The sequence below is a fragment of the Chinchilla lanigera genome, unplaced genomic scaffold (assembly GCF_000276665.1).
Source record: "Chinchilla lanigera isolate Chin_1 unplaced genomic scaffold, ChiLan1.0 scaffold00113, whole genome shotgun sequence".
Taxonomy (NCBI): Eukaryota; Metazoa; Chordata; class Mammalia; order Rodentia; family Chinchillidae; genus Chinchilla; species Chinchilla lanigera.
In genome coordinates this window covers 1372794-1395447 of record NW_004955514.1, presented here as the reverse complement: position 1 = coordinate 1395447, position 22654 = coordinate 1372794, and the positions used below count along the sequence as shown (strand labels likewise).

At 53.7% G+C, this 22654-nt stretch overlaps 1 protein-coding gene across 1 annotated transcript in view; it reads left to right on the top strand.

Moving 5' to 3' along the window:
- Positions 1-22654, top strand: part of Zfyve28 (zinc finger, FYVE domain containing 28) — a gene marked incomplete at its 5' end in the record, with an annotated part of 84797 nt that overhangs the window by 55535 nt on the left and 6608 nt on the right. The window contains 2 exon segments of the mRNA XM_005408727.2: positions 7965-8066; positions 14750-16000. Of these exon segments, the coding sequence (XP_005408784.1) occupies positions 7965-8066; positions 14750-16000 (1353 nt within the window).

Here is a 22654-nt window from a genome sequence, read left to right as displayed (position 1 = left end):
CTGAGGCTAGAAGCGCTGAGGCACCTGCGGAGCATTTCCAAGGTAGAGCCTAGGTGTCTTGGGCTTGTTCCCTGCTGCTTACTCCTGACTCCGGACAGGGACCCACTTCCCTGCTGCCAGGCAGTGTCACTGAGGAGGAGACTTGAGCAGGACCTCTGGCCTCATGGCCAGGAAAGTGGCTCTGTGGGCAGCTGGCTTGTAGGTACAGAGCTGGTGGAGTGGGGTGGGGAGTCCAAGGACAGACACCCACAGGAGGTGTGCACAGCTGGGATGTGGCCAGGAAGTGTGTGGTGCACGCTAGGCCAGGAGAGGAGGCCCAGGGCACAGGCACACGCAGGTGCTGGCCAAGCAGCCCCTCCGTGGGAGCGGGGCGTGTGGGGGGCGCATGTGGGTGGGGGTAGTGGGGCAGCACAGCGCTGTGTTCCGTCTGCACAGGATGGAGGAGCCTCCCCCTGCAAAGGGACAGGTAGAGCTGGAGAGCATCCAGCGCCCTGGTCAGGCCATCTGGCTCTTCGTGTCCTCCTCGGGTCCCTTCTGGGACATCTCCGGGACGTCCTCTTGGCACTGTTTAACTCTCAGTGCTTTTCTGGAATCTTCTAATGTCTCTGTGCCCTGGCTACCCTCCTCCTCCTCTCCCTCTTTCCTCAGAGTTTTGTTCCTTCCTCAAGTCGGCAAACCCGGCAGGCCAGGTCCTGGCCCATGGAGGGGCCACGGGGGTCACTTTAAATCCCCTTATTAATCAGTAGCATTTGGGAATTTCCCTTCGCCTGAGGATGCTGAGCTGGAGGACCAGTGTCCCAGTGGTCAGCATGAAGTGGCTGAGAGTGCTGGGTGCTGGGGTGCAGGCGAAGCCCTGCCCTGGCCTGCAGAGCCCCTTCTATGGCCTTGTGACTCCACTCTGGTTTTCACCCCAGGAAAAGGCCTCGGTGTGGCCAGACTCATTTTGATGGCCTCGATGAGCCTTTTTGGTCCTTACCTCGTCTCTTTGTTTGAAAAGAGAAGAGCAGAGCTCTTTGGAGCAGAACCTGTCTTGTCAGCAGGACGGGGCCTGGGAGTCTTCAGGGGCCCTGCACCTGGGGGACTGGTGCGGCCTTGGGAGGTGGGGTCCTGCTCCTCTTTCTGACAGCGCCTTGAAGGTGCCTGGAGGTGCAGTATCCCGCATTCGTCTCACCCCTCACACTGTGGCCCGGCGTCGGAGGCCGTCTTCCTCAGCGTCTGCAGCTCCGACTTCTGTCCTGGGCCTTCGTGTCCATGGAAGCTGCACTGACGCTCTGGCTCTGCCTGCTGTCCTCCCAGCCAAGTGTGGCCCCAGGGTGCCCCAGGCTGTGCCTAGGCAGCATTGGTTTTGAAATAACAGGGCATCAGACAACCCTGGCACACGCTGTTCCTGGTGTCCCCCTGTGCACAGCTTGTCACCTCTCCTCGCTGTCCATGCCTGAGCACAGGCCGCACGGGACAGATCCACGTCTCCCTGACTGCACCGTCCTCACCCACAGACGCACCGCACCCTTTCCACTTCTGCATCATCCCCGCCATCACACACGCGTGCCCTAGGGACACTACTGCTTCCTGTTTCTCTAGCTTTGCCTGTCCAGACCCCTGTGTCAGTGGGGTTTGTATTACATGTGCGTCTCCCCACCAAGGACAGTGATGCTACCCACCCCCTTTACCTGCCTGTGTGCACCGGGGCCTGGAGTCTGGTAGCACGGGGCCTGCTGCAGAATTTCTCTACAGTGGTCTCAAAGGGCATAAATGTATATTTATTTTATTTTATTTTATTTTTTTGTTTTTCTCCGGTACTGGGAACTGAACTCACGACCTTACGCTTGCCAGGCAGGCGCTTTGCCGCTGAGCTAAATCCCCAGCCCCCATAAATGTATATTTACAAAGATTATTCCTAGATACTTACTAGTAACCAAAAAAGTTTGAGAGAGGTGAAAGCCAGAATTAAGGGACTGATTTAAAAGTTATACTCTAGCCCAGTTATGGCGAAACTTGTAGAGCTTTCAGTGATACAAATAGCCTGCTGTGGCATGCGTGCCATACATTTACCACCTCTGGGCTAGCCAGTGGAGCAATTTTAGAGAAAAACCTCAAATGTCATGTAAAACATCTCCAGTGTGTTAATACAAAAAGTTGTTACCCCGTACTATGTATTTACTTTACAGATTTACAAAATTTCTTAATGCGACAGATAAACTTACATAAATTAAAAGCTAAGTAATATTCTTTCATTATTGTGATGAAATATGCAAAATATGATTTACCATTTTAACCCCTTCTAAGCGCACCATTCAGTGTCATTAAGAACAGTTAGAGCCGGGCTTGGTGGCACACGCCTGTAATCCCAGCACTTGGGAGGCTGAGGCAGGAGGATCATTGCAAGTTTGAGATCAGCCTGGGCTACAGAGTGAGCTCAAGGCCAGCCTGAACTGCATAGCAAGACCTTGTCTCAAAAAGACAAAAAAAAACAACAAAAAAAAAACAACAAAACATTCAGACAGTGTACAACCATCACCGCCATCCAGCTCCATACTAAACTGAAACTATCTGCATTAAACACTGACTGCCCATCCTCCCCTCCCACCACACTGCTGTCTGTCTGTGTAGGTTTGACTGCTCTAGGGACCTGCTCAAGTGGAATCACACAGGACTTGTCCTTTATGACGGAATTATTTCACTTGCTATAAGGTCAAGGTTCACCCATGGAATTTTGAAATTCTGCAAATATCAGAATTTCCTTCCTTTTTTATAGGCTGAATAATATTCCAATGCATGCAGTTAAACGTCATTTAATATGGGATTTACAGTAATACTGAAAAGAATAAAATATCTAGGGATAAATGTCACCAAAGAGGTAAAAAGACATGGATGCTGAAAGTCACAAAATGCTGCTGAAAAAATTAAAGAAGATCTACTAAAATGGAAAAAATCCCATGTTCATGGATTGAAAGACAATATCTTAGGATGGCAATAAGCCCCAAAGTGATCTGTGGTTACTGAACCTCCTATTAAAACCCCACTACCTCGTTCTTTATGTAAATGAGAAAGCTGGTCCTCAAATTCACGTGGAACTGCAGTGGGTCCTGAAGAGGCAAAACAGTATTGAAGAAGAAAAACAGTGTTAGAGGACTCATACATGCTGAGTTCAAAACCTACAAATCAATACAGTACTCTGAAAAAGGAGGTTGAAAAAGGAGGTATGGTTATCAGAAAATGTAAAGAGATCCCTTGCTCTTGGGTAGGAAGAAACAACATAGTGAAAATGGCCATACTTCCAAAACTGTTATACAGATTTAATGCAGTTCCAATCAAAATTCCAACATCATGTCTCACAGAATTAGAGAAAATAATCCTAAAATTTGTTCAGGACCAGAAGAGGTTTAGAATAGCAAAGGCAGTTCTGGGCAACAAAGGTAAGGCAGGGGCATCACAATCCCAAACTTGAAATTACACTACAAAGCTACTGTGATAAAAACAGCATGATAATGGCAAAACAGATCCAAGGATCAATGGAACAGATTGGAAGATCTCCAGATATACTTATCTACCTTATCTTCGACAAGGGTGCCAAACACATTCACTGGAAGGAAGATAGCCTCTTTAATAAATGGTGCTTGAAAAATTGGCTTTGCATATGCTGAAGATTAATATTGGACCTAAATCTTTCACCATGCACTAAATTAAAGTCAAAATGGATCAAAGATCTAAGTATTATAACAGAAACATTAAATCTGCTGGAGGATAGAATAGGTAGAACTCTTGAAGACATCGGTTTAGGCAAAGACGTTATGAACAAAACCCTGATCACACAGGAACTATCACAAAGAATCAACAACTGGGATATCATCTTACTAAAAAGCTTTTGCACAGCAAGAGTGAAGAGACAACCCACAGTATGGAAAAAAAGTTTGCCAGCTGTTCCTCAAACAAAGGATTACTATCAAGAACATGTAAAGAACTAAAAGAAATCAGACCTCCAGATTTAAAGACCCAATCAAAAATGGATGTCTGAGATAAATGCATACTTCTCAGATGAAGAAGTAGGCAGGAGAGATGTATTTTAGCAGTCTGACTGTTTACACTGTGTGTTCGGGGGACTGTTAATCACCATGTGCAGGATCAACAAGGGGTCAAGGACTCTCCCACTATTTCCTGGGAGGCTCTAACTACAGATCTGGCCAAGCCATCCGCACCTTTTCTCCAAGGTTGCTCTGTCCCAGCTCCATCAAGGTCCCCCGAACAGCAGGACTGACAGCCTGACTAACTGGGGTCCCTGGGGGTCTTACTGGAATCAGGCAGGCAGACAGACAGATTACATCCTCCTTCTTTTGGGGTCCGATGTGAGCCACGTGAGTGGGGAGCCAGGAATCCTCCAGACCTCAGAGGGGACTTGAGAAATCTTGAGGGCGTGCCTTCCTGTCAGGACCTGGAGAGGTCCTTGCTGTGCCCATGAGGCCATGACCGGTGTCAGCCAGTCAGTCTTCCCAGCCAGTGCGCCAGATGCAACACCGAGGATTTGGAGGCAGATTTATTCACAGCAATGGGCCCTGATTGGGATCATTCCCACGGTGTCAGACTCTAATCTCTGGTGGTCTAAGGTTTACGTGGGATAAGCAAGCAGGAAGTACAGAGGCAGCCTGGCCTGTCAATTGGAGATTGGTTTATACAATGTTCATCATAGTGACCAGCTATGCACCACAGTGGCCCGTTGTTTCTGAGAGACCGGAAGCTACCAGAACTGGCACAGGAACTATCACCTGGGCAACTAAGAAACTGAAGCATACTGGCCAGTGGAGGGTGGGGGCATTTTCTGATACACAACCACTGTAGAAATCCGTGCAGAGATTCCTAAAAAAAACCAGGACTAGAGATTCCATTCGATCCAGCTATTCCTCTTCTGGGTATCTTCCCAAAAGAATTAAAAGCATCATACCACAGCAATATGTACATACCCATGTTTATAGTGACGCAGTTTGTAATAGCCCGAGTTCCCATCAACTGGTGAATGGATAAAGCGATATGGTATTTTTATACAATGGAATACTACTCTGTCCTAAAGAATGATAAACTCAAGACATTTCTAGGTAAATGGATGCACCTTGAATCCATACTCACGTGAAGTAAATCGAACATGCATATGTAAATACTGCATTGTTTCTCTAGCGTGAAAGAAGCTGAAAGTGTAAATAAGGACCAAAATGTATATAATAGATATTGTGAAGTAGGAAGAAAATGTTCAAATGGGAAGGGGAACAAGACAGAGGGGAGAGAGAAACAAAAGAAGGGCAAAGTTAAAACAAATGAGAAAAGGGCTGGGGATTTAGCTCAGCGGCAAAGCGCCTGCCTGGCAAGCGCAAGGTCGTGAGTTCGGTTCCCGGTACCGGAGAAAAACCAAAAAAAAAACAAAAAAAACAAAAAAAACAAAACAAATGAGAAAAGAAAAATGCAACATCATTTTTACATGATGGAGGGCCTGGAGGGGACCTGGAGGGCCTGGAGCACTCAGGGGTTAGACCTTCCAGCCCTCTCCCTTGAGGGTGGCCATAACTACCACGCGCTGATCAAGCTCTTCTTCTGCTCAAACTGAGCAGGACTGACAGACTGACTAACTGGGGTCCCTGGGGAAATAAATGGAAATAAAGCTTTTGTAAATGGGGAGGGGAACAGGGGTTGAAGGGAGGGTACGTGAGTGGGAAAAAAAGAATAAAGTTATACCATGTAGAGATACAAATTCCTTATGAACGTGATCACTATGTAGACCTAAAATGTACCAATAAAATCTGATTGGAGAAAAAAGAAGTGACTAAAAAAACCTATGAGTCAAAGCACTGTGGTTCTTGCTTTATGATACATGTAATGACCGGTGGAGTAGAATGGAGAGGCCAGAAACACACCCAAAAGTCTGTGGCCAGCTGAGCTTTGACCAGATGCCAGGACCATTCGGTGGGGGAAAGAGCATTTTCCTAAATACAGGCTGCTGGGACAAGTGGGCGGCTACTTCTAAAAGACCAAGTTGGACCCCGTAATGTTTAATTTTCTGTGTCAACTTGGCTGGGCCTTGGCCACCAGATGTTTGGCCGAATACCAGTGAGGATGTTGCTCTGAAGGCATTTTGAGGTTGAGGCTCATGTGCAGACCAATACGCTCTGAGCACAGTGAGTTACCCTTCATAATGCGCAAGGGTCTCATCCGGTCAGGTACAGGAGGCCCCCAGGTGCGAGGGAGTTCTTCAGGGGGCTCCAGCCTGCTGGCCTCCCTATAGACTCTGGACTTGCCAGCCCCACTAGTGCATGAACTAATTCCTTAAAATAAATATATACCAGTCACCCCCCAGTCTCTCTCACCCTAATTCGAGGAGTAAATATTCATATTCTCGGACCTGGCAGTGGATTCTTAGATTTGACACCAAACACACTAGCAACAAAACAAAAATAAATAAACCAGACTTCATCACAGTTGACACTATCGTCAAAGTGGAAAGACAACCGAAAGAATGGGAGGAAACATTTGTAAATCATCTGTCTGATGAATGCTTAGGGTGCAGAATAGATGGAGAATCCTTACAACTCAACAGCAAAGAGACCAGCAACTCAATTCAGAAACAGCAAAAAGCTTGTGTAGACATTTCTCCGAAGAAGATACACAGGTGGCTAATAAGCACATGAAAAGATGTTCAGCACTGGCTGGGGATATAGCTCAGCGGCGCGAGCACCTGCCTTGAAAGTGCAAGGTCCGAAGTTCAGTTCCCATACCAGAAAAAAAAAATGTTCTGCTCCATTGGTCATTAAAGAGATGCAAGTTGAAGCCACAAGGAGGCACTGCTGCTGGGAAGGGTGAGGCTCGGTGAGGAGGCGGCCGCAGGGCACTGCTGCCCTGCGGCTGGGATGCTGCAGGGCGATGGCTCTCTAAGAAGACACAGCCCTGGTCAAAGCCCTCACCTTCCTGCTGGCAGGGCCAGTGGGCACCAGTCACAGCTGTCATGCCACACACAAAAGCACAGCCGTGTTTTTGCTGACTTTTGAATCTTCCTTTTACACATGAAATACGAGCTATCTAAGGAGAGGAGTCCCTTCCCTCAGTTCAATGTTGTTTCCCATGTTGGGTGGGGACAACAGGCCCCAAGCCTGGCAGGAGGACCCCTCACATCTGCAGGGATGAGCGGTGTCTTCCATTCACACAGATAAACCCTCACCACCCTGGGCAGGAGACAGGAGACAGATAGGTGATCCCTGGGGGCCCATGACGTACCAAGACCTGGGCCCAGACCTGAGCTGTCAGGTACCCAGTGACCCTGGGAGGAGTGGTCTGAGGGATGGCGGCTCCAGGAGAGAGGTTGGACCATGGTGGATGGAATTCCCTCTGCAGGCGCTGGGCAGGGCTGCAGGAGTGTGTGGGGCCACTTGGAGGTGGCACCCAAGAGGGTGGCCTTCAGCAGGTGCTGAGCTGGATGCCAGCCTGGGGACAGTGAGGAAAGAAAGCCCCATACTGGGGAGGGGGCGGCCTCGAGGAGGAGCTGGGGAGTCCACGCGCCGCCTCTGTTCCGCAACTTGTGTTTTGCTTTTGGAGAGGACGGTTTCAGGTCTCGTGCTCAGAAAGCTGCACAGATCAATTTGGACCCAGTTCCAGGCCCTCCGCTCCCAAGGACATGGGTCTAACTGACAAATCTTCACAGTAATTGGGCTGATTGTGACTAACGTGTACGAGTCCATTCTTAGGACGAGTTTATGGCCCTTCTCGTGCACACGCACTAGTCACTGTCAGAAGATGGGAAGTTCTGGGTGATTCTTCTCCTTGCCTTTTTCTGAGCTTCTCTAAGACCCTCTCATGAGGGTCAGCGGTGGAACTAGAAGTGGGAGGCAGGGCTGTCACACGGTCCCAGTGCAGGTGCTGATGCTGAGTCCCCGGGCCCCTCCCCAGGGGGTCCCAGGGTAACCGGGTTGGTTTATGTGTCTCTATTGCAGTGGCCTTGTGGTCTACGCAGATGGACCCCTGAACCTGGAGCGCAAGGTGGAGGACATGTCCGAGCTTTTCCGGCCCTTCCACACGTTGCTTCGAAAAATCAGGTGGGGACCTGGCTGGGGAGGACAGGGGGGTGGTGGGGGAAGGGGAGGGCCAGGGAGAGGGGCAGGGCGTGCTGAGTGAATGAAGGCTTTAGCCCCTGTGGATCATCCCAGGCCGGGCAGTAGCCCTCCTGGATCGTGCCTGATCCCGTGGTGGTCTAAACCAGCCTTGTGGGCTGGGGCTCTAGCTCAACAGGGGAGCTCTTGACCAACAGGTGCGAGGCCCAGGGTTCAACCCTTTGCACCACAAAAAAAACCCAAAACAAACCCAGACTTGGTTTTGCCCAGCCTGGGCCCCTGCTGCCGTGGGCAGCTCTGTAGTGCTGAGCTTTAGCAAGTGACAAACTTCAGGCTGCCTGGGGTGCCCCCCACAGCTCGCTGCTTGCCCTTTACCCACCCGAGGCTCTGAAGTCTGCTTCCATTTAGGTCCCTGGCATGCAGATGTTGCTCTTTGTCTTTAATGGTTGGTCTGTGAAGTTTGTGTCCACGTGTGTCAGAGCCCTTTTGAAGCTCCACACCTCTCTGTGGTGTGGTTGAGGTCTCTGCCCAGTGGCAGCCTCCTGGCAGGCTGGGGACGGGGGAAAGCCTGGGACTGTGTGTCCTTGGGTGCACCCCTGGCCCTGTGGTCCAGGCACCATTTCCTTCCGCAGCCCCTGTCTCTAGGAAGCTCTCTTCCCTGCATGGTGCTGAAGCTGTGGACCCTCTGGGCCACACAGTGCCCTCCCTGGGTCCAGGGAAACATCCTGAGGCCTCCTCAGAAGCTGCCAGCTAGGGCCAGGATTCCCCTGAGACCACAGGACCCTGCCTCATGCGGAGCCAGAGGCACTGTGAGTCAGTCAGAAGTGACCCCTGTGGGAGTCCTGGGAGGTGACTCTTGGTAAGGCAGTGGGCAAGGAATGTGCAGTAGAGCTCGTGGTTCACCTGGGGCAGTGGTGGTAAACCTACAGCACGTGTGCTGCCATGGGCTGTTTGTATCAGTGAAGGTTCCCCCTCACTGACCTAGGAGATGGCTGTGGAGGGGAGGTGACCCCCGGGCCCAGAGCCCGAGGCCCTGCCCTGCCTGGACGTGGGGTGCATGGGAGAGAAGACAGCTGTCAGTGGGCAGCGATGATAGACAATGCCGAGGCGGGAAGGAGAGCACAGGGCCCCAGCGGAGGGGTGGGAGCTGCAGACGAGGGAAGGGAAGGGCCTCAAGAGGCCACTCGTGTGGGTCATGCACACACCCTGGGGTCGCTGGGGCATCTGTCTGGCTGTAGGCAGTTGGAGGAAGGTCAGGGCTCACTGGGCCTGGAAGCAGAATGTCCACAAGTGACCACATGGTGCCGCAGGTGCATCTGAGAGAGACAGGGCTCAGCCGCAGGGGGTTACTGTTGAGAGACTCTCCTGTAGTACCTGAGAAGCCAAAGTCTTCTCGTCAAAAATGGACCATTTAAAGATCCCCAGATGTGCTGCGAATGGTGGCACATGCCGGTATCCCAGCTCCTCAGGAGGCCGAGGTATGAGGCTCACAAGTTCAAGGCCAGCTTGGGCAACTTAGCAAGACCTTGTCTCAAAATAAACAATAGAAAGGACTGGGGATATAGCTCAGTGGTAGAACACTTGCCTAGCGTGCAGGCCCTGGGTTTGATCTCCAGTGCTACAAACAAACAAACAGAATATCCTGGGTACCATTAAGCATCCATCCTGATGTATTATCCACAGTAGCCAGTGTAGACCCTAAGACCTTACATCCCCCTGGGGCCCTGACTTGTCAGCTGCCATCGTGGGTGGGATGGCCATGACCAGGTGTGCAACCCTGCCTGCCGCCTCTACGAGCTGTTACTTGTGTTGTTACCTGTGTTACTTGTTACTTCTCACGCGTGGACATAGCAGGCATCCACAAGTGGCCTTGGCTACCCAGGGACAGCATCTGAGGACCCACCCGTCACTGTGTCTGCGTGGTCTGATGGCTTTAAACAGCTTTAGACACTGAAGCCTTCATCTCGGGGTCCTGTGCCTTCCCTGGGAGAGAAAAACCAGAAGGAAATATCTAAACAGTATTAAAAAATGAACTTGCCATCCATCAAAAAATAATTGGTGAATAAGTTTTTGTGAATGAATATTTATTAAGTGAGTGTTGTTGAATACAGGCAGACATGACCAGCCGTCTGCATGTCTTTTCTAAAAGTGCTGCAAGGCTTTGCCTTGGGGCAGACAGTTTGCCTCAGGTTAGGGCAGGCTGATTCTCCAGGTGCGAAGACTGGAAAAGCTGGATAGGTCTGAAAAGCCGAATTGGTAAAGTTCACTAAGCTATGGAAGTGAGGATCAGGGGAGGGGGGCCTTTCTGAGAGGAAGTGAGCTCCCTGTCTCACTTGGCACTTTTTTTCCCCAAGAAGCATTTGACGGTTCTGGGTGTCTGCTTGTCCAGGGCTTGGACTCCACAGGCAAAGTCTCTGTGGGGAGAGACAGTCAGGTCGAGGGAGGCGAGGAGTCTGGCAGAGGCTGCCGCAGTCCGCAGACGTGAGGCAATGAAGGCCTCCTTAGGGCACACTGCCCGACTCCCCTGGGGACAGTTGCCAGATTCCGGAGCTGGGTGTGACAGGAGGTTAGAGGCTGAGCTGGACCAGAAAGGCAGAGTTGGATCTCCCAGGGGCTGTGGGGTCTGGGAAGACAGAGACACACCAGGCTCAGAGCAGCAGTAGCCAGACAGTAGCTGCTGCTCAGCCCCAACCTGCGTGATCTCTGAATGAAACACGTGATCTCTGAATGACTGTCACACCTCCTGCCTAACAGAGGGGAGTCCCTTGTCTGTCACCTCTGTGACTCTGCTATACCCAGTGTCCATCACATAGTCCAAAATTGCTAAAAATATAAGGAAGCAAGGCAAAATGATGGATGGCTAACGCAGACTTCAGAAGATTCAGATATTAGAATTAACACATAAATACTTGAACATAACTTGAACACAGTTGTGATTAACATACTAAAGAAAGTAGAAGAGAAAATTAGATGGTAAGATGGAGAATTTAGAGAGCTAGAATGTATAAAAAAAGAAACGAATAACATTCTAGAGCCAAAAAAATTCACAGCCTGAAAATTAAGACACAGTGAATGGATTTGTTAGCAGAGTGGACCCAGCAGAACACAGAAGTAGTAACTCAGAGGAACGTCAGTGGAGGGGACACAGACTAAGCAGGGGGAGAACAAGCAAGCGAGCAATGGCAGCAGAGTGCGCCTTACGAGATGTATGCAGCACACCGAGGAGCCTAACACTTGGCTGGCGTCCCAGAAGGAGCGGGAGAGTGGGCAGAAGCAGTGGCCAAAGAAATAATGGCAAGAATCTTCCAAAACTGTAGAGAAATCTACTCACAGACTCAGGCTGCTCAAAAAAACTATGACCAAGACAAACAGAGTAATACCCTGCTATGTCATAGTGAAGTTGCCAAAAACAAAGAAGACATGTTAAAAGCAGCAAGAGAGAAGGGGCTACACTACTGTGAAAGGAACGTAAGGTAGACAGTTATCATCTCAAAACAAAAGTCAGAATGATGGAAGCCAGCATGTCCTGAGGTTCTATGCACAATGTATTCAAAATGCTGAGAGAAAGTGGGTGCAAACCAGAATTTTATAACAAGCAAGAATAACCTTCAGAAATGAAGATGAAATAATGAATTATTACAAAACACAAAGCTGAATGACTTTGTTATCAGCAGGCTGGACATAAAGAAAAACTAAATGGAGTTCTTCAGGAAAGAGAAGGACCACAGACTTCTGGAAAAGCGAAATACAATGCAAGAAGCTACAGCTATGATATGATTATTATGAATGAGTATGGACAGCATTAAATGCTATAAATTAGAAAAGAATTTAACAATTTTTAAAATTTTAAAATGCTATAAATTGGAACAAAAGAAATGGTGAAAATTATTTAAAATTTCACCTGAGAAAATAATATTAGTTTATCATACCCCAAGAAAGCAACAGAAAAGAAATAATAAAAATAAAAACAGATATCAATAAATTAGAAAACAAATATACCATACAGAAAAATGAATAAAGCCAAAAGTTTGTCTTTGAAAAGAGGAATAGAAATGATAATCCCATAGCAAGACTAATCAAGGGTGAGGAGAGAAAACGTAACTCACCATTGATAAAACTGGACAGAGACATCACTACAGATCTTACAGACATGGATGTGACAGAAGAGGATACTGGGGAACAAATCTATATCAGTAAATTCAATGGGACAAATTCCTCAAGAATTTAATCAAAGCTGCCAAGAAAGGGAGCATCTCTGTAGTCCAGTGTGTATTAAGCACATTGAATCAATTATTTAAAAGCCTTCCTATAAATAAAATACCAACAGAATAGAAAGTTTAGAAACAGACCAGTAACATCCAGCTTCCTGATCTAAGACAGTATGGCACTGCAGGACTGTGGGGGGAATGTTTGCTTTTTCCTAATAAATGGGCTGAGCCAGTGGGTCTCCACATGAGAAGACAGTATCACTTACAGATCTCTCTTGGTGTCTGAATCCTGACCACAATCACAGACAAAATCAATTCCAGAGAGACTGCAGAAATCAAAGTGAAAAATAAAACAATATAACTTTTGGAGAAGAAATCCAAGGAGAGTATCTTTGTGACCCTGGACTAGGCAAATATTTCTTAGGCGTAAAAGCACCAATGTAAGGGGGAAAATGTGATATATTAGACTTCGTTAGTATTTAAAACTTCAGTTTATGAAAAGAAAGCATTGAGAGAGTGAAAAGGCAAGCTACAGAGTGGGAGGCTGTCGACTGAGAACTCAAACCAACTATGCAAGGCGCTGCTACGTATCAAGAAGAAAAGGACGAGCCAATGAGGAAGGGCAGAAGACTGGTGGAGACGCTGCACACGGCCATTAGCTCAGGGCTGGACAGCAGTTACCTACCTTGCTAGTCACCAGGCCACAGCAACAAAGGCCACGAGAAGAGACCATTGTGTGCCCTCTAGAGAGGGTGGTATGATTGAAAGCGTGATGGGAGGGGAGGAGAAGAGGAAAGAGGGACAAGATGCAGTGTGTCCGTGTACCGATACCCCAGGATGGATGTACTCACGATGTATCACAAACATATAATAATTAAAAAAAAGTTAATAAGAAATCAAACCCAGCGTTGATTCGGGTCACAAGTGGACAGAACTGGCAGGGAGTCCACACTGCCACCAACACCCTGCGGGGCAGCAGTGCCCCTCTGTGGCCTCCTGGGGGAACGCACCTGCATCTTCTGCAGACACTGGGGACAGGAGGCCGGATGAGGGCAGACAAGGACACGAATGCACCGTGGTGTGTTATAGCAGACCTGCAGCCCCGAGAACAAGCATCCTATGGCCACGTGCCTCCCTGCGGTTGAACCCTTCTTCACAGGTTGCCAGATCTGTACAGCCATGGTAGGGGGCCCCGGGAAAGTCAGATTTTTGATGAGCGATGAGTACTTTTTGTTGTGTAAGCACATCCCAAAGGGGGGACCTCTGGGGCCTACGTACCCTTCACACCTAGACTTAAAAGTATTTGTTGTTTATCAGAAGTTGAGATTTCACTGGGTGTCCTGTATTTGATCCAGTGATCGATACACGTAATGTCAGCCGACAAAGCCCGCCACAGCAGGGTAGACTGGGATTTCCGTTTCCCCAGAACATGAGGGCAGGCAAGGCTGCCTCTGCCTGTGCCATCAAGGTGGTGGCAGTGCTGGGGATGAACTGGAAATACACGTGCGGGTGCCTGGGGTTCTGGTTCGTATTTCAGGGATTTTTTTTATGTACTGGGGATTGAACCCATGACCTAGCACTTGCCGGGTAGGTGCTGTGCCACTGAGCCCTGTCCCTGGCCCTGCGGTTCATGTTTGTTATTGGTCTGTACAGCATCTGCACAGGCATGTCTGGGTCGTGCAGGGCCAGCGAGCAGCGCTGCTCTGAGGAGTGTGCTTTCCTCGCTATGCTGAGGGCCACCTGCGCTTCTCCCAGCACAGTAGCTCGTGGCCGGCCTGTCAGGCCTGCTTGGGCTCACCCTGGTTGTCACCACATTAAGGGCACTTTCTTTCTTTTTTTTTGGTACCAGGAATCGAACTCATGACCTCAGACTTGCCAGACAAGCACTTAAGCCGCTGAGCCCCCTGGCCCTAAGGGCACTTTCAAGTGTCAGCTGCAGCGCTTTCCTCTTGGGAGCCTTCTCAGGCCAAGCCAGGTGCCCTGTTGTCCCCTCCCTGGGCCCTGCATCTCTCTTTGCTGCCATTGTCCTCAAAGGGCGGTCGTTACATGTACAGATGTTTGTCTTACCACGGACTGTCAGCGCCAGTGCCCAGAGCAGAGGATGAAAACCCATACTCAAGCTGACACATATTCTTTCACTCTTGAAAGTTTTTATTAATACAACACATTCCCGAGAATCAGGACTCTCGTTTCCAGGAAGAGGTTCCAGAATCTCACTTTCAAGAAAGAAACCATCCCAGAGTCACTGGCAGCCCCGCTCCTGTGTAGCATGGAGCAGCCTGGAGACAGAACCTTGCTTCGTAGTGGAAGGCAGGTCATGGCGCTGTGTGAGTTTAGTGCAAGCACTGGTTGCCTGGTTGCTTTTCTGCGATGCAGACTTCAGGGGCTGCATCCACTCCTGTCCGAAGAGGCCAGGGTGGCCTTGGGGATGCTCACACTTGTTTTGGTCTTGATCCTTAGGGATCTGCTGCAGGCGCTGACCGAGGAGGAGCTGCACACGCTAGAGCGGAGCCTCTGTGTCTCCCAGGAGGTGGAGCTGCCCATCCACACTGATGCCCAGGTGCCCTCTGCCCTGGCACCCGCCTTTCCCACGCCACTGCCCCCCAAGGAGCCGCTGTCCACCAAGCCCACAGATCCGGAGGCGGAGCTGGCCTGCTCCATGCAGTACGATGACCAGGAGTTGGAGGAGCTCAGCCGCATGGTGCACAGGGCTGGGGACGAGATGTCGTCTCTACTCTCACCGCCCAGTGCCTGCCAGTCCCCTGCGCACAGACGGGAGGCCGAGGGCAGCCCCCGCGGGGAGCCCTCCCCAGGCAGAGCGCGGCTGAAGTCGGGCGGTGATGAGGAGGAACGGGTGTTCTTCATGGAGGATGTGGAGGTGGCGGCAGAGACACCTGCTAAGTCTGAGCCCCTGGGCGGCCCATTTGCCTGGGAAGGCAGTGCCCAGGAAAGAGGGCAGGGTGGGCAGCACAGCGAGGTGCAGGTTGCGGCCGCCAGGGCGAAGGAGGAGGACCGGAGCAACAACAACACGGAGGATGGCCAGGTGCGGGCGGCTGGAGCCCTGGGATCCACTTGCAGCTGCCTGGACTCGCAGCTGTACCTGGATGGCTGGGAGGTGAGCGCGGAGGATGCGGAGACTGCCGAGTTGATTGCCCACCGGACAGGGGGCATGAAGCTCTCGGCCACCGTCATCTTCAACCCCAAGTCACCCTCCTCCCCAGACTCTTCTGTGGCCTCCCAAGACTCCCCAGGCCTCAGCGTTTCCCCTCCAGAACCTGGGGCCGAGGGGCCGGGGCAGGGCTCCCACAAACTCAGCACCGCAGCCACCAACTGCCTGCTGCACTCCTGCGTGTGCTGCGGGAGCTGCGGGGACGGCAGGGAGGACGCCGCGGAGCGCCTGCGGGAGAAGTGCAGCCCGGGAGGCGTTGTCAGTGTCTCCCACCCTGCTGCGGGTTTGGCCAAGGCTGAAGACAAGGCCGAGGCTGCCCTGCCCACAGACGATGCCTTTTCGTCCAGCAAGTGCCTGCCATCCACCTCAGGACCCCCGGGGGACGCAGCAGACGGGACCCAGGGAGAGGGTGAGGGCCCCCGCCAGCAGGAGGAGCCCGAGGCCCAGGAGCCAGACCTCAGGAGGCCCAGCGCAGCCAGCAGTGGTGACAGCCCACAGAGAGATGCCGTCCAGGATGTGCCACTGCTGCCACTGGGCCCCAGGTAAGGTTGGCTGTGCATCGGGGACCTGACTCCTCGCTTCGTGCTCGGGGTCTGCATGCTCTGAAATGAAATCGAGCAGTTACTGGCTGACGGGGCCCAGTGTGCGGTGTGTGAGGCGCTGGGGACGGCTGGCCTTGCAGGAATCAGTAGCCGAGAAGTGACCCCCAGGGGCCAGCCGCCCTTTTGAGGTGACGTGGGCACTATGCCAAGTCCCACTTACGTGTGGGTGGGCTGGGTGGCAGTGGGCAGTGGGGCCCTCATGCCTCGCCGGTTGCTGTGGGCTGGGGCTGAGTGCGCTGCCCGCTTGTCCGTGCTGACCACCATGGCTCCTGGGTCATGTGGGTCTGAGGAGAGGGGGCAGCCCCTAGCAGTGGCCGTGGTGGGATCATGGGCAAGTTCTCAACAGTGTTTCCAGGGCCAGTGTCCTTCCCCCGCTTCGCTGTGGGCCCTGCCCTCCTTTCCTACAGGCAGGAGGCCCCGTGCTGACAGGGTGGGGCGGGGTCTGTAGGACCCAGGTCCAGCCTTCCAGGGTAGCTCTGAGTGTAAACTCGCAACTGCCAGGTGGACGGCCACCCCTGCACACCCCTCCCAGCTTGGAGGTCCTGGCAGCCGTCACTACCTGTCCTACCTGTGACCCACCTGCTCTGAGCCCAGGTCCAAGAGTCCAGCTGGTGAAACCCCCTCGGGCCCCTCCCTGCCTCAGTGGGCCTCCCGGCTGTCACTTTCACTGGAATGCTGGGAATCCTGCAGGGCTGTCCTTGGCCTCTGGCCTAGTGCCCCATGTGTGCTCTTCTGTGCTGGAGCCCCGAGGAGGTGCAGACAGCTGACCCTGGGGCATCTCCTTGGGAGCAGCTGCCAGGGGCCCGCAGAATCACTTGAGGGTGCTCTCCTGGCCTGTGCACAGGTGGGCCGGGCTGCACGGCCGGTGCGAGTCCTCTGCTCGCTGGCGTCTGGAGGAGGAAGCAGCGGCGCAGGGAGAGCTCTACAGGTCCTCCAGCTCCACCCCAGCTCCTCCCCAGCTCCTCCCTGCAACTCTCACTGCCCCGCCTGCCACCGTCCTGCTCCGCCCTCTTTGTGTTGCTCCTCCCAGCTGCCCGGCAGTCTTTGCTGTCACTGGTCCCAATTTTGCAACCCACTTCTCTGCCTCCTGAACGCATCTCAGCTCCCCAGGCCAGCGGCTAGGTGACCGCCAGGCAGGGGCCACGTTAATGTGGATGTGAGGCCCTCACTCCCACCTGAGTTCCGTGGCCCTGGTGCATTGCTGGCCCCGGCTCAGGAGCACCTGGTGCTGGTGGCTGTAGAGAAGTACCCTCTGCCCCACGGGTCCCACCCACCCTTCCAGCACACCTATGACCCGTGGCCAGCCAGGGGAGGCTGGGTGTGGCCCCACGGCAGGAAAGGAGCCTCCTGTCCCCAGCTCACTTCTGACTGGTTCTCTTCATGTGCCACCAACTCCTGTCCACGGGCGGGTCTAGGGCTGCTGGCCAGGTGCCCCGGCCTAGCAGATGGCCTGGGTCAGGCCTTATCTGAGCACCACCACTCTGCCCTGGCCTCAGCCCTGTGGGGTGCTCATCTCCTTTCCACATCTTCTGGGGCTGCAGGTGGGGCTGCTGTGGGTCCTCTGGGGTGAGCCCTGCATCCTGACCCGGGAGCAGCGAGGCAGCACGGCAGCACACTCAGCTCCCCTGGGTTTCCAGGTGGAAGGGCTCACAGGGACTTGGGCAGCCCAGCCTGGCTCTGGTGGGACCTTGGGAAGACACCAAGGCCTCCCACCTGTAGCACACTCAGAAGGAAAAGCAGGAGTGATGGAGTGTTTAAAATAGAGGAGGATTGGGCTTAATCAGACTCCTGAGAAAGCTGAGACAGGATGCCTGCCATGAAGTGTTCCACGAGGATAGCTTCAGGGCACCACACAGGGCAAGGAGACCGCGCACAGCTGGTGGGGAGGGTGGCTGGGTCTCTGCGTCGTCCCTACCTGCTCCTCCCTGTGCCCTTGCATCCTCTCGCCAGGGCCAGGAAGACATTAGAAATGAGGATGAGCATTAGAAGGGAAGTTGAGCACCCCACAGGGATGAGGCCAGGGCGGAGCAGTGGCGCTCAGACAAGGCTCCACCCAGGCCATCCGCTGAGCTGGGGCACCTGGCTAGCAGGTGGACAGGAGTTGGTGACGCACGAAGAGAACCAGTCAGAAATTAGAAGCGGTAGCCAGGCATGGCGGTGCACGCCTGTAATCCTAGCAGTGCTGGAGGCTAAGGCAGGAGAATCACAAGTTCCAGCCCCGCCTGTGTAACTTAGCCACTTAGCAAGATGCTATCACAAAACACAAAATAGAAAGAGCTCAGTTCGAGGCCTGGATTTAATCCCCCTAGCAAAAGGAAGGAGGGAGGGAAAGGGGGAGAGAGTTGGTCCCTTGATCCCTCAGGTGGATTCTACCAGCACAGCAGTTCCCTCCTGGAGAGCAATCAGCTGCGGCCCCTGGGGGGTGGGTGGTGACACTTGCTGAGGCCTGAGTGACAGAGGGGGCTGGGCAGCCATGCTGTAGGTAGCAGGCCCCACGAGGGCCAAGGTGCACTCCAGGAGCGGAGGGGGAGAGGCGGCTGGGGAGCCTGAGTCCATCAGCTGCAGTGGCGCCGGATCCTCCTCCGAGCAGGGGGCAGCGGTGTGGTAACTGGCGAGCATGTGGGTGAGGGGCTGGTGCTCTAAACGCCAGCATGGGACACAGCTGTGTACAGTGGACGACTGCAGGGGAGTCCAGCTCCTCCATGGCCTCGCATGGGAGCATGGCCTCCAAGTGACTTCCAAGGGGCAGCACAAGCCCCAAAGCCGCGACAGTTGGACCCGAGGGGCCGGGGGGAGGTTCCGAGTGTGCGCTCACGTGAGTGCCCGCGCACACACTAGCACTCGGGCTTATGTGCACACACGTACATTTACATGCTCACACGTGCTCACAGGTGTGCTGGCCACATTCACGCACATTCACAGTCATAAGAATGTGCACACACCGCTCACACTCCCATGTCACACATCGCACTCACATGTGCACAGACATTCACACACCCACTCACACTCCACAGGGGAGTTTCAGGGGGAGTCCCCTCCTCTCTAGCCACCCCCACGGTTGGGGCCCCCACCTCCCAGGGACCCTGGGGTGGAGAGAGGCTCTGGGCTGGCACGGGGGAGTGCATGGGGAGTAGCTCGCCGAATGTCACCAAAGGCACGGGGCACAGCAGCAGGCAGGGGCTGTCCTCCTCACAGTCCGGGGCTTTCCCTCCTGTTCTCTGCTGCGGCTGTCCTCCAGCGTGAGGTGCTCACAGCCTCCACTAAAAGCACGAGTCGTGCTCACCACTGTGTGCTCAGTGCCGAATCTGTGCAACAAACAGCAGGTGAATGCTCTTTGCAAAGCACTTTCCTGGATGTTTAAACCGGCTTACACTCTTAAATGATTCAAGCCGTGATTACATGTTAGGTGTGACTGTTGCTTCTGAGTGCTTTATCAGGATGAGCGATTTCCCCCCTCCCTGCAGTCTGGACCCCCAGGCCGCCTGCACTTGCTCTGTTTCCAGGCATGGAGGTGTCCACCCCAGGCTGTGCAGGGCAGGTGGGAGCTTGCTGGTCTGTCGCAGAGCTGTGCACGCTGGGAGAGAGACTGGGGCTTGGGTTAGATTCCACCACTAGGGAGGGCCCGGCCTGCCTCTCCCTGCGCCTCCGCTGCCCGGGGCGTGTGTGTCTCTTCTGCCTCTCAGGAGGACCCTCACTGTCTTAGGGCCCACTCATGCCGTCCAGGGTCAGCATGGACTTCGCTCAGAATCTTCCACTTAACACAAAAAGACCTTTTCTCCAAAGGTCACTTCCAGGTTCTGGGGATTTGGTATGGCATTCTGTTTTGGGTGGCACTGTTCAGCCATGGCAGTATCTGAGCCCTGTGCTTGTAACCACTCTGCTGTCCCCTCCTCCTCGGAAGGGCCACCACAGGCTCTGTCTTCCTGAGAAGAGCCCCCGTGCTCAGGGTGTGTGAGTCCTGTGGGCTCTGTGGTTGCTGTCCTTCCCTGACCACGTTTGCATAGAGCACTGCGGGGAGCGGGGATCCCACAGAGAGGAGAGCATGTGCGTGGTCCCCACCACCTGCCAGTCGGTGCTCAGCAGCTGTGCCTTGGGGGCCACTCGTGCAGGGCCACGGCAGGAGTGGAGTTGACAGAGCTGGTCTGATCCTAACAGCAGGGAGATCAGCGTCTGGGCAGCAGTCATGCAAGGGTGCCTAGGAGGAGAGCCGGGTGGGGCATGGGGTCTGTGACCAGTGGTCAGCAAAGGTGTTTCTGATAGGAGGAACAGATCCTGAAGACCTGTGGGCTCCAGGGGTGTCCTACAGAGCAGGTCTCTGACAGCCGTCAGGTCTTGCTGGCACAGGCCAGGGCAGCAGGCAGCAGAGGGGAGGAGACTTGCACAGCCCACCCTCAGCCTGACTTCTGTGCTCCAGGGCGACCCTGGTCCCACAGCTACACCAGATGACATGGGGAGCAGTGACGGTGCCGGAGTGTCGGGAAGGACCTCCAGGCCTGTGCCTGCCAACCTGAGGACAGAGGCACATGGACTCTGGAGGACACTCCAAGAGAATGTGACCCTCAGGTCCCGAGCTAGTCTATGGAGGACAATGGGATGGTGGTGGTGGGCATTGGGCATCTGCCAGCCTCGGGTCAGGGAGCTGTACCACTGGGAGACCTGCCTGGGCATCCTGCCCTCAGGGTTCAGTGGTTCATGGATCAGCACTTGCTCTCCAGGTCCCAGCCCAGTCCCCCTGTTGTCATTTGGATAGGAGCAGAACTTGTCCCCGCTGCCGTCCCTGTCCTGCATGCATTCCCATGGGACCCAGAGCTGGCATTAGGAGCTAGTGTGAGAAGACTTGACTTCCTAGGAACACGGCTGAGCGTTGACTCCACTGACTGCAAGTGGCTGCAGGGAAGGAGCAGGGAGGTGCACTCTCTTCAGAAGAAACGGACCTGTTGGGCAGACAGCAGTGCGAGGCCCTCCAGCATGGCATAGGCAATATGTTGCGTCACAGAGCTCCACAAAGCAGGTGACTGCTGCAAAGAGAACCGATCGTGCCCGGTCATGATCTGGGAGCGCCTGAGATTGGGTGTGGAGAGCTGGTCCCTTCTGAGGCTGCAAGGGAGGCCCTGTACCCCCAGCTCCTGGTGGCACCTGCTGTCCTGGTTGTTCTTGGCTCGGGCTACGCCTGAGCTCCATCTTCACTCAGCCCTCTCCTTGCGTGTGTGTCTGTGACCAAGGTTCTCTTTTTATAAGGACACCAGTCTTATTGTTGGATCAGGGCCACCCTGCCCCAGTGTGACCTCATCTGAACTAATGACATCTCTCAGGGCCCTGTGACCAAAAGGCCACCTTCTGAGGTCTTGGGGCTGGGATCTCAACACACACACACCTCCCTGCTAGATCTCCCGGGGTGCCTGTCTAGGAGAAGCCGTCCCCTGCTGCTGATCCTAACTGTGCTCTTGGAGACAGCTGTGACTTCGGCAGGTAGTTCCAAAGCCAGTGTCTGGAGGAGTGTCTCTTAGGCTCAACCTATGGCAGCTAGGAAGCAGAGAGAAGGGAGGAGCAGGGGACAAGAATGCACCCTTCCAGGCCACACCCCAGTGACCCCTCCAACCAGACCTCACCTCCTACAGCACAGTCAGCCCTGAGCTCATCCGTGGGTGGATCCACCAACATGCATAGCACCCCACGACCCATCGCCCTCCAGAGGCCCCGCCTCTGGACGAGAGGCATTTGGAGGACATCTGGATGTGAACTCTAACAGGGTGACCCCTTCCCAGCCCTGGACATACACAGAAGCAGCCAGACCTTGCTCTGGGTGGCGGACTCAGCCCTGGAGGTGTCCTGTGAGGTGTTGGGGGCCAAGTGTGACTGGGCCAAAGGCTTCCCTGTCTGGGCCCTGGGCCAGGCCATGCCCACCTGCCCGAGGCCTCTGCTCGCCTCTTCATCTCATTGGTCACGTGCTGCCACCACGTCCGCTCTGCAGGCTGCCCGGGCCCTGCGGTGCCTGTCCCACATTCCCTCTCTTCTCGCTGCCAGCCAGCCCGAGTCATGGGGGAGGCTGCCTCACCCTGTGTGGTTTCTGGGCTGACGTCTCCCCGTCAGCGCTGTGCCCACCTCAGGTATCTGTGTCCTCTCTGTGCCGGGGCCAGCACGTGGGTACTCAGCCCCTCACTTCCACGCTGGCTCCGGGTCTCGTGGTGCCCCTCAGACACTGCAGCAATCATGTCTGAGGAGGATCCTTTAGGGAGCTGGCCCACCTCGTCTGTCCCCGCCCGCGTCACCAGCCCAGGCTCCGGGGCCGCTACTTCTCCATGCCGTTCCCGTCCACCTGCACAGCCCTTGTGTTTCTGTCCACGTTTTCCAGTTTCTGTGTGTCGCTCTCGACATTCCTTCCTTAAGTTTACCCCAAATGTCTTAATCTTTGCGATGCGGTGGTAAGTGGGGCCGTTTTCTTAATTCCATTCTCAGCTTTTCAGTTTATTGCTGTCACATCGAAATACAGGTGATTTTTAAGCTTTCTTTACTGACCGCGTAAGCACCGCGAAGCCTGCCTCAGCACGCACACCCCCGCAGGCTGCATACGCAGACCCGAGCCTCCGACCTCCT